We start from the raw sequence: 17,258 nt of genomic DNA, 5'->3' as shown, positions 1-17,258 counted from the left end.
ATCACATTTTGCATCACTATGCTGTAGACATCGCCATAGCAACAGGTAAAGGGAGGGACTAGCTTAAACTGAAATGACTGATCCCTCGGACTGCAGTTGGTGTGACGGCGGTATGAGCGGATGACAGTTTTAACTCCACTGTGCAATTATGACATAGTTTGGTGGTAAAGAACCTGTTGAAAATATGTGTAATTTTCTTATTTTGAAAAATAGGAGTTTAAATGACAGGAAGTAGAGCCCCGTTCTAAACAGAATCCCTCTGTGATGTCATCAATGTGCGACGTGCCATTGAAAACTGACAATTTACACTTAAATTGACACTTTTCTGACAGTGCGCGGGTCAAAAACACTTTATTACTATTTATTTTTTACACCTAAAACAAAATAAAGGTGTTATTGTGTGTCAAATCATAACTGTTGTGTTATTTATATGGTTCTTTGTTTACAGTCTGGTTGCTAGGTAACAGTTGCGAAAGTACGAAACCTCTACCTATGTCATATTTGCTGCTCGCGTCCAACCAGAAAGTGCAGTTCTAAAGTTCACACAAATGGTCAAACTTGGGACAAATGTTGAAGTAAAATCTGAAATTGAATTGTGTTTTAGTGAAATAAACACACTTTTTAAACGGTGCAGCGCACGGCTCCTCGTCAAACTATTAAAAGAGTGAAAAATCTGCATTTCCTGCAACGCGCCGTCGCTTAGTTACCTGGAATATTCCGCAGTTTGGCATTAAACCGGCCCGTCTCGCGTCTTTACCGCTGGGAAACGCCTTTTGGGTGTGAAAAACGATGCGACTGGGCTCACTTCTCCACAGAGCTGACCTGTAACGTCACCGGCGCCACCTTCTCGTCTCCACGGAGGCGGTTTAATGCTGCGCCGCGGAACATTCCGGGCGAAGCAACGAGACGAGCGAGTGCGCGGCGCTTTTTAAACTTCCGTCTGATGCTAATATGAACAAACTAACCATTTTGAACACTTTGATTATTTAAAATGTGGATTTCACACTAGATCAAGTTCAAATTTTGTTATATTTTAACCTAAAATATGAACGTTGACGCTAATTTATTTCTCACACTGCACTTATTTTGTCCTGCTCAGAGAAGTGAACGATTGTGGCTTAGGATTTTACATTTACTGACTTAAAATCCACTTTACTCTTCCACCCTCAAAGTTTGAATTAACACAAATCAAACATTGGACAGATTAACAATGCTTTTTTAATGAGTCTGAAAGAGCAGAAACGATGATTTTTATCTAGAATACTTGATTGACTCTCGCGCTTCCTCATTTGTTTTTACATTCCTTTAAACGTGTTCATTAAAATGTGAATTTATTTCTCTTTTCTGTGCGTGAAGCGTTTCATGAAAAAGAGCGGTTTCATAAATAAATGAATAAAAAACAAACAAATGGAAAGTTTTGTCTTGTCTCGTGATTTTGAAAGAGGAAATGATCCAGGAGTTTGACCCTATTTTACGTTTTTAGACAGAGATTTTTTGCCAGAATTAATTAATCTATCACAATTGTTTTTACGTGTATTTTTCATGATTTTAGAGGAAAAAAGAAGATTAATCAGTCCAAAAAGTCCAAATTTCTTTCGCTAAAATCCGATTTCTTCTCCAAACCTTTTGCTTTTTCTGAAAAAAATACCATATTTTCCGGTGTATAAGTTGCACTGGACTATAAGTCGCCCCAGCCAAAAAATGCACAATAGAGAAGAAAAAAACATACAAGTTGCACTGGAGTATGAAATGCAGTTGCAAGTGTGAAAATAACAAATAAGATCATATAAGTTGCTCTGGAGTACAAGTGTATATAAGTATAAATATAAGTATACGGCTCACATATTATACATTAAAAAGACAAAAAAAGCGCACTCTTCTTTTTCTTTAAACCCCTGAATACTTTATTTAAACTCTGTTACATGACACTTCTCCTACAGAACGTTACAGAACAATCACTTTTGTAATAACACGGTTAAAATGCAAAATGGAGGCAAACGGTTTGTCTGCCGTCTTTAGAAAACACCGGCTCCTGATTTCAGACACACACACAACACAGACACACACAACACACACACGCACGCACAAAGACACAGTCGCACTCACACATACACACACACACACACACAGACACAGACACCGCGTATACGCACACACACATATGCAGCGTCAGACAAACAACACACACATGCACACCCAGTCGCGCACACACATACAGTCGCACACACACACTCACACACATACGCAGCGACACACACACATACATACACTCACACAGTCGCACACACACATACATACATACACTCACACAGTCGCACTCACACACAGTCGCACACTCAGACACATACATACACTCACACAGTCGCACTCACACACAGTCGCACACTCAGACACACACACACACTCTCACACACACACTGACACACACACACTGACACACATAACACACACACACACACAGGAACGCCGCGGTGAAACTCAAACTAAAAGACTCACAGGTGTTGGGACGTCAGCCGTGTTTAAACGTTAGAGTTTGAAGCTGACGCTCCGGAGGCTCCAGCTCCTTCCACGTTATCACGTTTTTATCACACTTTTAAACACGTTTTATCACATTTATTTAGCTCGCATTTGGACTTTGTGTTCGTTTCGGTTCCAGCTCGAGACGGAGAACATTTGTGTCGTGTTTTTAACGTCGGATGCCCTTTCCATAGCGCACGAGGTCGCGCCCCCTTTAATGTCACAGGTCATTTAGTGTGAGAACGGGCATCAGGCGTAAGTACGATTTGGTGTGAAGTTTAGTATTGCAGTTTTAGATCGTACGTTTTTCCAGCGTGTTGTGTTCGAGGCTAGTCTTAAATAAGACAATACGTTAAAAAGTAAGTCTTATTTATCTTGAATTTAGTTTATTTTAATTGCAGTAGCATTTTCTTCTCATTTCAAGCTAAAAAATGCTATTATGATATTTTATACATGTTCCATTGACAATCTTACTTTAAAGTTGTCAAAATATACTCAAAACAAGATAAATACGACTTATTTTCAGCGCTTTTGAACTTCTTTTTTTTTTTCCAGTGTAGTCAAACTTTGCTTAAATTCAGCTTTTCCACAAACATTTCATGCACAAACAATTCAGATTTCTAGTTTTCTTAAGTTATTTACACAAAAAACCTCTTGAAATGTAATTTTTCAGCGCTGATACGGCAATAAAACTGCCACGTAAATCTACTTTAGAAGCAAAATCAGGCGGCGACAGGCAATTTTCGAACTTTCTTTCATTTTGTTCTGATAAATCATGTTCTCGTGAGGAAATTACAACGAAACGACACGATTACGTCCAGATCCGAGTCCAAAATAAAAATCTTTATGCGAAAACCGACGCGTTCATATGGGAGTCGTTCCGGAGCGTGTTTTCGGTGTAACGAGCGGGAGCCTGGAGCGTAAACGCCGCCCCGGGGGAACATGCCATGACGGAGGAAACGACAGCACGGCTCACGCACACATCAGACTTCAGGAGAATCTCTGTACAAGTCATTTATGTTACTAAAGTATTCACAAACGGCGGCGCGCGGACGACACACTCAACCCGGACGCGCTGAAACCGGCAACGGCGGAACGGCCACGGCAACGGTCCTGATCGTTTTGGTCAGTCTGTGGGATCGTAAAGGCTGAGGATGTAATGATCGGGACATTTTTAGAACAATAATTGATTTGTTTTTTGATTCAATTCATAAAAAAAGTGAACATATTTGAACAAAATGTGGTCTTCTTTTTTCAGTGCAATTGAAAGAAATGTGATGATTTTAAAAGCAAATTGAAGTTTCTCCTTAAACTAAATGTAAAGTGCTTTTTTATCGTGTTTGTGTCAAATTGATCACAAGAAGTAAAGGGAATGCAAATCAGAATTTTCAAGGCAAAATGAAGTCGAACTTTGCACATTTACACAAAAGAAGCAACTTTTTTGACTCTAAACATTAATTCAACAAAATAGTCGCTCTCGTATATTTCTATTTGTCAAATAAAAAAAGTGTGACGTTAGATGAGTTTTTGGCCCAGTGTTTGCTGGGTAATTTCCGAGTGTGATGTCATCAATTACAAACAGGAAATACATTTATAAACCAAAAAAATTTGCTATTCTGGGTTCAAATGTGTACATATTTTAGAAAATGTTCTATATATTAATCTTTAACTGCATTTTAATTGAATGAATGGTCTGACCTGTAGGGGGCGCTTTACGACGCATTATTTTAAGTCTTTACAGCAAAAAAAGCAGCAATTTTGCATAGAAATGTTTGCTTTTCTGTAACATATGAGGACAAAAACTAAGTTGTGGTTAAGTATGAAATATATCTGAAAATAACACTACTAACTATAGTATTTCTTGTACATTTCTATTATCTCCAGTTAAATGAACTAATGATGTAAAACACAATCTTAAATGTGTTTAAACCAGGCTCCGGTATCACTTTTATCACTTTAATTGGCCAAAACCACCTGGATTTTTCATATTTTCTGATATTCTGAGGTTAATCTAAGTTTTCCAGTGAAATCACATTATGTTCTGACTGGAAAATGGAAAATAAATCCCAGTTGGACTTTTTTAAATGGACAAATCTGACAGACCCAGCGGGACATTTACTTTGAAAAATATGTGCCTTTATTTAGTTTGGATTTCTTCTGCCTTTTCCCACTTTTCCTGCTCATTTTCTGTCTTATTTTATGTTTTATACATTTGAAAACTGAAAAAAACACATTATGTTCCACGTCACTTTTGCCTCTTTTCCAAAATGTGAACAACTAGACATTTCTTTGATTGTGGTCACGTTCTTTTGTGACAGCTTTTTTGACAATTATACAAATTTACGATCCACAAATGTTGATTTTTATAATTTTATCAAGTTTTTGGGTCATTTTTTCGACTCTAAAACCAGAATATAAAAACGATAAACATGTCGTCACGTTTGTTCCGCAGGAGCCAGCGTTCGTGGACGTTTGTTTGAGAAACGCATAAAACGACCAAAGCCAAACAATCGTGATCAAACAAACGCCAAGAAATAAATGAGGAAAGTGGACAAAAATTGCACATCTATAATAAATATTAATTTTGTCTGGACACACAGACCAGCTGTGTGTTATTTACATGACATTTTGGGTCATTTTACTCTTTGGATCGTACAAAAATAAAGCTTAAAACTCGTAAAAATCAATCCTCTCATTCATATCTTTTTGAACAGGTTCTTTTCTTTGTTTCTAATAATTTTTCAAGAATAAATGCAATAATTTCACGGCACTTCATGGTATTTTATGTCAAAGGTTACAAAGTGCACCTTTAAATGTCACGTTTTAGGCTAAGACTCGATCAAAAACCGTCCAATTAAGTAAAAACGTTTGGACCGTTTGATTTAAATCTGACGCACTCTTTTACCCGATAAATTACTCAAAGTTTGAAACAGAAATGGCACAAAATTGTCTTTAAAACGAGTCACATTTCATCGGCTTTGGTCCATTTTTTCAGGCGAGTGTGTCGTCCCGAAACCGAAACCGCTCCACCGAAAACGCAAACAAACGTCAAACTAAAGCAGAAACTCAAACACAAACGCCAAAGAAAACCCGTGTAACATGAGAAGCTACGTCGAAGAAGAAAAGCATAGATTTGGTGAAAAACGAGGCGTAAATAAATAAATAAATAAATAAAAGGCCAAAACTCGAAGCGCAACGTTCAGACGGAGGCGGGAAAAGCAGCGGCGATTTACAGCGAAAAAACCCTAAAACCTTTGATATAAAGAGCTCTGAGAGACATTCAGCGGCAACAAGTTTGTATTTTTATTCCTGCTGAGGTGGAAAGTAACAAAGTAAAAGTACTCAAATCATCTGTGCGTCACTTAAGTACATTTTACTGAGCAGGAATCTGTACTTTTACTGCATTTAACATTATTGACAGGACTGAAAAGTAAAAAAGTACTTTATCCGAATTTAAAAAGTGATTAAATTAAGTTGTATTCATCATGATTTGAGTTTATCTTTTACTTTCTTAACATTTAATTTGCCAAAAGAACTGGTTTGTTCAGATTTTTTTTAATACAATAGAAATGTATTTTATTCGTTCTATTGACAATCTTTTAACACAATCAAAATATACTGCTAATTTCAAGTACTTATTAACGTGTCCATTATTAATTGTCTTATTTAACGTGGTTTTAAATAACATTTCACATTCTCTGGTTCAGAGCCAAACACGAGCTGAACTTAAGATTTGAATTAATTACTAGAGCTGCGGCTAACGATCTGTTGACTAATCGATTATTCTAGCCATTACTCTTTTGATTAATCGATTTGTTGTTTAAATTTGATCCAGATGAAGCTGAAGTGAGGATCTGGTGGAGCACATTTATGGACTAAGTGCGTTTTCATCAAATACACTCAATTTAAACATTTTACACGTCATTTTCACATAATTACGACTCAATTTCAGTCATAAAACTACATTTCTCAGCTCATGGCATGTTTTGGAACCTGCGTTAACGACTAAATTAATTGACGACCATTTAAATAAGACTTGTTGACTAATAAGTAAAAAATTCAAGTAAAAATATACTCAAAAAGGTACAATTACCCCAAATAAATCTACTTCATTACAGTAATTTGTTACTTTCCACCTCTTTCCACAACAAAACTGAGAACTTCTTCCGCCGCTTTAGAACCGAAATGATGGATATTCCTGCGCTGGACTTCCTGTCACATGTAGGGGGCGCTGTTTAGAAGAAGAAGAAGAAGAGAACGTTAGCGCCTTCACTTCCTGCGCTCCGTCTGAACTCGTAGTGACGTCTTAAAGTCGATCTCGCTTCCGGAAAACGCGCTCGGGCTTCGCACGTCCAAATCCGGGACAAAAACAAACAAAAAAAAAGGTTAAAAGTGTTTCTTGGAGCGGGCGTTGCGTCTGTCGGCGACGCCGCGCGTAGTTTCTCTTCGGAGGTCCTGCAGTTTAAATAACGTCGGTAATAAATATTTAGGATTCGTGTCTCGTGGCCCGTGAAGGGGGCGGGGCTTTGAAAAAAACGGCGTCATTGACATCATTGTTTTTTTGTTTCGTTTTTTTAATTTGTTCATAGTTTTGGCGACTCCGTTTTTTTGTCGTTGTCGTCGCCCCGCCCCTTCGCCAGCCGCCGTCCAATGGCTGTGGAGGATGCATCCCCTTCGTCCAATCGGGAGAGGGAATAGTCCGAGCGGCGGGAGCGACTATCAGCTGTCCATGTTGCAGCACTCTAATGCAAAAAACACAACGTTTAGCAAAAAGTGTCACATTTTGAACGAATGCGCCGCAGTCACAGTAAAAGTACAAATATATAATAATGTATAAAAATGACAAAGATGGTTTCAGTCCGTCTGGTCTAAGTCTTGTGTCAGTCTTGATCTTTAAAAGTCTCGGTCTCGGACTCAGGACTTTATGGTCTTGGACACGGTCACGTTCGGCGATGAACTACCATAATTTCCGGAGTATAAGTCGCACCAGCCCAAAAATGCATAATAGAGAAGAATTAAATATGTATAAGTTACACTGGAGCATGAAATGCAGTTGCAAGTGTGAAAATAACAAATAATGTCACATATAAGTCGCTCCGGAGTATAAGTATATAAGTATAAATATAAGTCGGCGCGCCAAAACTATAAAAAAAGGTGCGACTTACAGTCCAGAAAATATGGTAAATATTTATCGTCGATTAGGGATGTCAAGATTATTCGGTTCAAAATATAATCGTATGAACCATAATTTTTTTTTAATTGCAATAATTTTTGTATTTTTTGTTCAAAAGATAGTCAACAAAATAGATCTAAATGCAAAGAACTTTATTTTAACTGTCTGTTTTTGTCACATTTAACTTCTGTTCTTAAAAAAGTTATATTTGGTAAAGCCAGGCACAAACTAGAGGAAAAGTAACGAGAATTAAAGAAAATCCAATACTTCACTGTTGTTTGGTCAGTCTCAATAATCATGAATTATCGTTAAATCGTTTTTAACGTAAAAGTTTTTTCCCTAAAACTCTTAATTTGACATGGTGACATCCCGAGTTGCAGCTCTCACGCGCCGCAGTCGCCGCAGTAAATATCGTGAGCGTCGGACGTACCGCTGAGGCCCTCTGCGTCGGGCAGGTCCACGAAGGGCGCAGGGCCCCAGATCCGGACCGTGCCGTCGTCGGAGGCGCTGGCCAGGAGCCCGGGCACGGCGGGGTTCCAGCTCACGCAGTTCACCGTCCGGGTGTGGCCCGTCAGCTCGGCGATCGGCAGCTCACTGCGCCGGTGCCACACGTACACTTTGTGATCTGAGACGCACCAGACACGGGCCCTTCAGTAACCTTAGCAACCACCGCTAACTGTTGTACATGTCATCGAGCTTCAGTAACCTTAGCAACCACCGCTAACTGTTGTACATGTCATCGAGCTTCAGTAGCCTTAGCAACCACCGCTAACTGTTGTACATGTCATCGAGCTTCAGTAGCCTTAGCAACCACCGCTAACTGTCGTACATGTCATCGAGCTTCAGTAACCTTAGCAACCACCGCTAACTGTTGTACATGTCATCGAGCTTCAGTAACCTTAGCAACCACCGCTAACTGTTGTACATGTCATCGAGCTTCAGTAGCCTTAGCAACCACCGCTAACTGTTGTACATGTCATCGAGCTTCAGTAGCCTTAGCAACCACCGCTAACTGTCGTACATGTCATCGAGCTTCAGTAACCTTAGCAACCACCGCTAACTGTTGTACATGTCATCGAGCTTCAGTAACCTTAGCAACCACCGCTAACTGTTGTACATGTCATCGAGCTTCAGTAGCCTTAGCAACCACCGCTAACTGTTGTACATGTCATCGAGCTTCAGTAGCCTTAGCAACCACCGCTAACTGTCGTACATGTCATCGAGCTTCAGTAAACTGTCACAGTGCAGTAGAGCCCTCAATCCCAGCTACACTTAGCTCTGATGATTTCCTCCTATTTTTTAATAATAAAATAAAAACAATCAGAGATAAATTAGATGAAATTACCCCCGCTATTAGCCCTGAACTAGCCCAAGCTGTAAATCTAACGTCCCATATAAATCCACCTGTAAACTTAGAAAGGTTCACAGCTGTTGATCAAGCAGAGATAACTTCAGCCATTATGTCCTCTAAAAGCTCAACTTGTGTCCTAGACCCCATTCCAAGCAGACTCCTCAAAGACATTCTTCCCCTAATTATAGACCCTATTCTTAATATAATAAATACTTCACTCCAAAGTGGCTATGTTCCACAGTCCTTCAAACATGCAGTCATTAAACCTCTTCTGAAAAAGCCTAATCTAGATCCCGACCTATTGGTAAACTACAGACCTATTTCAAATCTTCCCTTCGTCTCTAAAATCCTTGAAAAAGTTGTAGTAAAACAGCTTTGTCGCCACCTGCAGGACAATAACTTATTTGAAGTTTTCCCGTCAGGGTTCAGAGCCCACCACAGCACTGAAACTGCACTAGTTAAAGTCACAAATGATTTGTTATTAGCCGCTGACGATGGACTGGTCTCAATCCTGGTTCTGTTGGACCTCAGCGCAGCGTTTGACACCATCGACCACAACATTCTACTGCAGAGGTTAGAATGTGATGTAGGTGTTGGAGGAACAGCCCTCAGCTGGTTTAAATCCTATCTATCTGATAGGTTCCAATTTGTTAATGTAAACCAGAGCTCCTCACCAAGCTCTAAAGTAATTTACGGTGTGCCACAGGGTTCGGTACTCGGTCCAATTCTGTTTACTCTTTATATGCTACCATTAGGCAACATTATCAGAAAGCATGACATTAACTTCCACTGCTATGCAGACGACACTCAGCTGTATTTATCAATGAAACCTGATCAGAGCGATCAAGTAGACAGACTTAGTACTTGTGTGAAGGAGATAAAAACCTGGATGACACTAAACTACCTGCTTCTTAACCCTGAAAAAACCGAGGTCATTGTGCTTGGCCCTAAGCATCTACGAGACGCTCTATCTGAGCAGATAGTCACACTGGACAATGTCAGTGTAGCCTCCAGTTCTACTGTAAGAAACCTTGGAGTCTTATTTGACCAGGAGCTCTCATTTAAAGCTCATATAAATCAAGCTTGTAAAACAGCCTATTTCCATTTGCGCAACATCGCCAAAATCAGAAGAATCCTGCCTAAAAGTGATGCCGAAAAACGTATCCATGCATTTGTAACGACTAGATTAGACTACTGTAACTCCCTGCTTGCAGCGTGTCCTAAAAGCTCCATAAAAAGCTTTCAACTGGTTCAAAATGCAGCAGCAAGATTACTAACAGGAACAAAAAGAAGAGAGCACATTACGCCAGTGCTGAAGTCTCTTCACTGGCTCCCCGTCGAGTCCAGAATCAAATTCAAAATTCTACTCTTGACCTACAAAGCCATAAATGACATGGCCCCATCCTACCTCAAAGATGCTATAGAACCATATCATCCAAACAGAGCTCTTCGCTCTCAGAATGCCGGCCTTCTGGTGGTGCCAAGAGTCTCTAAAAGTACTGTAGGAGGTAGAGCGTTTAGCTACCAAGCCCCTGTGTTATGGAATCAGCTCCCGACCCATGTTAAATATGCTGACACAGTCTCTTCATTTAAGTCCAGGCTTAAAACGTTCCTCTTCGAAATCGCTTATGGTCAGAGTAGTTAGGAACAGAAAGATAAACCCACAGCTTCAGCTATGCTGCCCTAGGAGTAACTGTGCTGGGGAAGTATGACAGCTTGAGCACTATCCTCTTCTTCTGACTACTTATGCTATCAAACAATATTTATTTTTTAATTCCACTTGCAAACTGTTCACCGCCTTCTTTTTCTTTCTCTCACTCCTGAGGACCTGTGGACCCAGATGTCCCTCTCCTGGTGAAGTGGTCCCTGCCCCATGTGGACGGTCCCTCATCTGCCTGAGGAGTGGGTCCAGTTCGCCTCCGACGGTGCCTCATCTGCCTGAGGAGTGGGTCCAGTTCGCCTCCGACGGTCCCTCATCTGCCTGAAGAGTGGGTCCTGCTCGACTCCGACGGTCCCTCATCTGCCTGAAGAGTGGGTCCAGCTCCAGTCTCCTCGTGTCCGTCTGTCCGTCTGTGAGAGTCGGATCTCTCCTTCACTGGAACTCCTCCAGGTTTCTACGCTTTTTTCCCAAAGAGGTTTTTTTTGTAGTTTTTCCTGGCCGAGAAGGAGAGTCTAAGGACAGAGGACCCTGGGACATCGTCCCTCGCCACCACAGACATTGTCTGACTTCATCGCCACCACAGACATTGTCTGACTTCATCGCCACCACAGACATTGTTGATTCATTTCTCCCTGTGGCCCTCAGAGGCAACTGTTGTTGTGATTTTGGGCCTTACAAAAATAAATTGATTTGATTTGATTTGACCTTAGCAACCACCGCTAACTGTTGTACATGTCATCGAGCTTCAGTAACCTTAGCAACCACCGCTAACTGTTGTACATGTCATCGAGCTTCAGTAGCCTTAGCAACCACCGCTAACTGTTGTACATGTCATCGAGCTTCAGTAGCCTTAGCAACCACCGCTAACTGTCGTACATGTCATCGAGCTTCAGTAACCTTAGCAACCACCGCTAACTGTTGTACATGTCATCGAGCTTCAGTAACCTTAGCAACCACCGCTAACTGTTGTACATGTCATCGAGCTTCAGTAGCCTTAGCAACCACCGCTAACTGTTGTACATGTCATCGAGCTTCAGTAGCCTTAGCAACCACCGCTAACTGTTGTACATGTCATCGAGCTTCAGTAACCTTAGCAACCACCGCTAACTGTTGTACATGTCATCGAGCTTCAGTAACCTTAGCAACCACCGCTAACTGTTGTACATGTCATCGAGCTTCAGTAACCTTAGCAACCACCGCTAACTGTTGTACATGTCATCGAGCTTCAGTAACCTTAGCAACCACCGCTAACTGTTGTACATGTCATCGAGCTTCAGTAACCTTAGCAACCACCGCTAACTGTTGTACATGTCATCGAGCTTCAGTAGCCTTAGCAACCACCGCTAACTGTTGTACATGTCATCGAGCTTCAGTAACCTTAGCAACCACCGCTAACTGTTGTACATGTCATCGAGCTTCAGTAGCCTTAGCAACCACCGCTAACTGTTGTACATGTCATCGAGCTTCAGTAACCTTAGCAACCACCGCTAACTGTTGTACATGTCATCGAGCTTCAGTAGCCTTAGCAACCACCGCTAACTGTTGTACATGTCATCGAGCTTCAGTAACCTTAGCAACCACCGCTAACTGTTGTACATGTCATCGAGCTTCAGTAGCCTTAGCAACCACCGCTAACTGTTGTACATGTCATCGAGCTTCAGTAACCTTAGCAACCACCGCTAACTGTTGTACATGTCATCGAGCTTCAGTAGCCTTAGCAACCACCGCTAACTGTTGTACATGTCATCGAGCTTCAGTAACCTTAGCAACCACCGCTAACTGTTGTACATGTCATCGAGCTTCAGTAACCTTAGCAACCACCGCTAACTGTTGTACATGTCATCGAGCTTCAGTAACCTTAGCAACCACCGCTAACTGTTGTACATGTCATCGAGTTTTCTGCCAGTCTCAACAGCATTCTTGAGTAAAAGTCCTGGTTCCTCCTTCAACTGTGAGACCTTTACAAGTGTCACAAGTTTTATGTTGACAATCGTAAATCATGTGACCTTTGTGTCTGTGTAAACTTCTTAGTAAACATCTTTAGAAACTTCTTTGTAAAGGTCTTTCTTTCTTTTTTTCTTTTTCTCATTTTTTTACAGTAAAGTGTAAAACACATACTTTGAAGACGTATAACTCCTGACAGTAGGTGGCGGTAAATGCACTTTTCAGTTTGCACAGAACAACAACATCTTTGTAAACGTCTTATTAAAGGTCTTTCTAAAGGTCTCAGTAAAGGTCGTTTTAAAAGTCTTTGTAAAGGTCTTTGTAAAGGTTGTTTTAAAAGTCTTTCTAAACGTCTGTGTAAAGGTCTTTGTAAAGTCTTTCTAAACGTCTTAGTAAAGGTCTTTGTAAAAGTCTTTGTAAAGTCTTTATAAAGGTCATTTTAAAAGTCTTTCTAAACGTCTTTGTAAAGGTTGTTTTAAAGGTCTTTGTAAAGGTCGTTTTAAAAGTATTTGTAAAGGTATTTGTAAAGCCCTTTGTAAAGTATTTGTAAAGGTCTCAGTAAAGGTCTTTGTAAAGCTCTCTGTAAAGCCCTTTGTAAAGCTCTTTGTAAAGGTCTTTGCAAAGGTCTCAGTAAAGGTCTTTGTAAAGGTTTTTGTAAAGTCTTTGTAAAGGTTTTTGTAAAGTCTTTGTAAAGGTCTTTGTAAAGGTTTTTGTAAAGTCTTTGTAAAGGTCTTTGCAAAGGTCCCAGTAAAGTTCTCTGTAAAGCCCTTTGTAAAGGTCTCAGTAAAGGTCTCTGTAAAGGTCTCAGTAAAGGTCTCAGTAACGTTATCTGTAAAGGTCTTTGCAAAGGTCTCAGTAAAGGTCTCTGTAAAGGTCTCTGTAAAGGTCTCTGTAAAGGTCTCAGTAAAGGTCTCTGTAAAGGTCTTTGCAAAGGTCTCAGTAAATGTCTCTGTAAAGGTCTCTGTAAAGGTCTCAGTAAATGTCTCAGTAAAGGTCTCAGTAAAGGTCTTGCCTTCGCTGCCGCTGGCGATGAAGTCCTCGTTGTGTCCCCCGAAGCAGGAGTGGATGGTGTAGAACCCCTGGGTGACGCCCTGGTACTTCCGCAGCAGCACCCGGTCCTGCAGGTCCCAAAGGTGCACGCCCTGAGTCGCCACGTTCAGCAGCGCCAAGCGGCCATTTTTAGAAACGGTGAAGGACATTATGGGATGGTCCTCTTGCACTCTGAAACACACAAACGTCCAGTGTTTAAGTCAACGTTCACGTTTAGCGCGGCTGCAGCTAACGACGATTTCAGCGGTCGATGAGGCGGCCATTTTGTCGTTTCTGTTCGCTTGGTTGACGATTATTTCTATTGTACATATTTAATACATTTCTGACCAAATAAAGCTATGGCGAGGCTTCTAGATGAAGTATATTTACAAATGAAGTGTATTATTTTTTACATTTTGGTTTAACAATGCCGCTGTGTGAGTCTGTATCGTCCAGATGATCAAAACATGACTATGATTATTTTGTCTAATGGATTAGTATGTTTTTTTTTTCTCTTTTAAGCTCTTCAAAATGTTAGTTTCAAATTCATTTATCATCATTGTTAGGCTGCCCCAAATAAATTGTATGTTTGCAGTAACCCGACTCAACATTTTTCAAGTGGGTCGGTTGTTGGGTAAATTATTATTTTTTTTACTTTGAAGGCTTTGAAGAAAAAAAATCCAAATTGTCGTTTTTTTTTATTCTGGCAGTGACCCGCAGTGACCGTCAGGGGTCAGGCTTCAACAGTCAATGACGGAGAGTTTGTGTTAAGTTTCATTTCATTTTGGCTTTAAAATATAGCGAGTTCCAGTGATACAAAATTATTTAACACAGCGCTTTTTTGAAAGTCGGCGAGATATAAGACAAATGCCATATTTTGGCATCATTTTGACAAAATGCTGATAATTTTTTTTCCAGTCGGCTCATTTTTCACCGGGGCGGTCGGGTTACAGTAAACAGACATATTTTTTTGCTCAGCCTTATGACATATCCTTTTTATATGATTTTTAAATGTTTTGTTTTGGTGTCATACTCTGAAAACATAATTGTGCAGGAGGTTTTGTTGTTAGATGTTAATGTCCCTCCTCTAGTGTGTGTGTGTGTGTGTGTGTGTGTATGAGAGAGTGTGTGTGTGTGTGTGTGTGTGTGTCTGTCTGTGTGTGTGTGTCTGTGTGTGTGTATGAGAGTGTGTGTGTGTCATGTGTGTCATGTGTGTCGTGTGTGTGTCATGTGTGTGTGTGTCATGTGTGTGTGTCATGTGTGTCGTGTGTGTGTGTGTGTCATGTGTGTGTGTGTCATGTGTGTGTGTCATGTGTGTCATGTGTGTGTGTCATGTGTGTCGTGTGTGTGTGTCATGTGTGTCGTGTGTGTGTGTGTGTGTGTCATGTGTGTCATGTGTGTGTGTGTCATGTGTGTGTGTGTCATGTGTGTGTGTCATGTGTGTCGTGTGTGTGTGTGTGTGTCATGTGTGTGTGTGTCATGTGTGTGTGTCATGTGTGTCATGTGTGTGTGTCATGTGTGTCGTGTGTGTGTGTCATGGGTGTCGTGTGTGTGTGTGTGTGTGTGTCATGTGTGTCATGTGTGTGTGTGTCATGTGTGTGTGTGTCATGTGTGTGTGTCATGTGTGTGTGTGTCATGTGTGTGTGTGTCATGTGTGTGTGTCATGTGTGTCATGTGTGTGTGTGTCATGTGTGTGTGTGTGTGTGTCATGTGTGTGTGTCATGTGTGTCATGTGTGTGTGTGTCATGTGTGTGTGTGTGTCATGTGTGTGTGTGTCATGTGTGTGTGTGTGTCATGTGTGTGTGTGTGTGTGTGTGTGTGTGAGTGAATATTTGTCAAAGTATGAATCTGGGTACTGACCTTTTTTATGTCTTAAAATGTAGTGTAAGTAAGTTCTAGCCTATTTCTGATGCTATTCGATATTTGCTACAGAAAAGTGGTGTCTCACATGTTTCTGTCGGTCAGGTCCTCGAAGTTGTATCCCCGGATGCGCTGGTGAGTGTCCGAGGCCAAGACGGTGCGTCCGTCGCCCAGACACCACAGACACTGCACTCTGACGCCCTCCCACGAGTCCAGCAGGTTTCCATCCAGGTCCTGAGAGACGCAGAGGAGTGAGGCTGTCAACCCGCCCCGCTACGACCACCGCACCCACCGCACAACCGCAACACACCGACCGCACAACCGCAACACACCGACCGCAACACACCAACCGCACACCGACCGCACAACCGCAACACACCAACCGCTCAACCGCAACACACCAGCCGCTCAACCGCAACACACCAGCCGCTCAACCACAACACACCGACCGCAACACACCAACCGCACAACCGCAACACACCAACCGCTCAACCGCAACACACCAGCCGCTCAACCGCAACACACCGACCGCACGACCGCACAACCGCAACACACCAACCGCACACCGACCGCACAATCGCAACACACCAACCGCTCAACCGCAACACACCAGCCGCTCAACCGCAACACACCAGCCGCTCAACCACAACACACCGACCGCAACACACCAACCGCACACCCGCAACACACCAGCCGCTCAACCGCAACACACCAGCCGCTCAACCACAACACACCGACCGCAACACACCGACCGCACAACCGCAACACACCAGCCGCTCAACCGCAACACACCAGCCGCTCAACCGCAACACACCAGCCGCTCAACCACAACACACCAACCGCAACACACCAACCGCAACACACCAGCCGCTCAACCGCAACACACCAGCCGCTCAACCACAACACACCAACCGCAACACACCGACCGCAACACACCGACCGCACAACCGCAACACACCAACCGCACAACCGCAACACATCAACCGCTCAACCGCAACACACCAGCCGCTCAACCGCAACACACCGACCGCACGACCGCACAACCGCAACACACCAACCGCACACCGACCGCACACCAACCGCACACCAACCGCACAACCGCAACACACCAACCGCTCAACCGCAACACACCAACCGCAACACACCGACCGCACAACCGCAACACACCAACCGCTCAACCGCAACACACCAGCCGCTCAACCGCAACACACCAGCCGCTCAACCACAACACACCAGCCGCAACACACCAACCGCACACCCGCAACACACCAACCGCTCAACCGCAACACACCAGCCGCTCAACCGCAACACACCGACCGCACGACCGCACAACCGCAACACACCAACCGCACACCGACCGCACACCGACCGCACAACCGCAACACACCAACCGCTCAACCACAACACACCGACCGCAACACACCAACCGCACACCCGCAACACACCAGCCGCTCAACCGCAACACACCAGCCGCTCAACCACAACACACCGACCGCAACACACCGACCGCACAACCGCAACACACCAGCCGCTCAACCGCAACACACCAGCCGCTCAACCGCAACACACCAGCCGCTCAACCGCAACACACCAGCCGCTCAACCACAACACACCAACCGCAACACACCGACCGCAACACACCGACCGCACAACCGCAACACACCAACCGCACAACCGCAACACATCAACCGCTCAACCGCAACACACCAGCCGCTCAACCGCAA

At 42.7% G+C, this 17,258-nt stretch overlaps 1 protein-coding gene across 1 annotated transcript in view; it reads right to left on the bottom strand.

Moving 5' to 3' along the window:
* Nucleotides 1–1,877: 1,877 nt before the first annotated feature.
* The window catches only part of LOC140374257 (WD repeat-containing protein 26-like), a 35,035-nt gene continuing 19,654 nt past the window's right edge, over nucleotides 1,878–17,258 (bottom strand). The window contains exons 10-13 of the mRNA XM_072461103.1: nucleotides 15,623–15,768; nucleotides 13,658–13,866; nucleotides 8,121–8,315; nucleotides 1,878–7,259 (exon numbers count right to left, since the gene is read on the bottom strand). Coding sequence (XP_072317204.1) covers nucleotides 7,237–7,259; nucleotides 8,121–8,315; nucleotides 13,658–13,866; nucleotides 15,623–15,768 — 573 coding nt within the window. The 3' untranslated portion in view covers nucleotides 1,878–7,236. The remainder of the gene's footprint in view (nucleotides 7,260–8,120; nucleotides 8,316–13,657; nucleotides 13,867–15,622; nucleotides 15,769–17,258) is intronic.

The sequence above is a fragment of the Eucyclogobius newberryi genome, unplaced genomic scaffold (assembly GCF_026437365.1).
Source record: "Eucyclogobius newberryi isolate DKJ021-1_F unplaced genomic scaffold, fEucNew1.0.hap1 SCAF_3, whole genome shotgun sequence".
Classification (NCBI taxonomy): Eukaryota; Metazoa; Chordata; class Actinopteri; order Gobiiformes; family Gobiidae; genus Eucyclogobius; species Eucyclogobius newberryi.
This window is presented reverse-complemented; position numbering and strand designations above follow the sequence as displayed.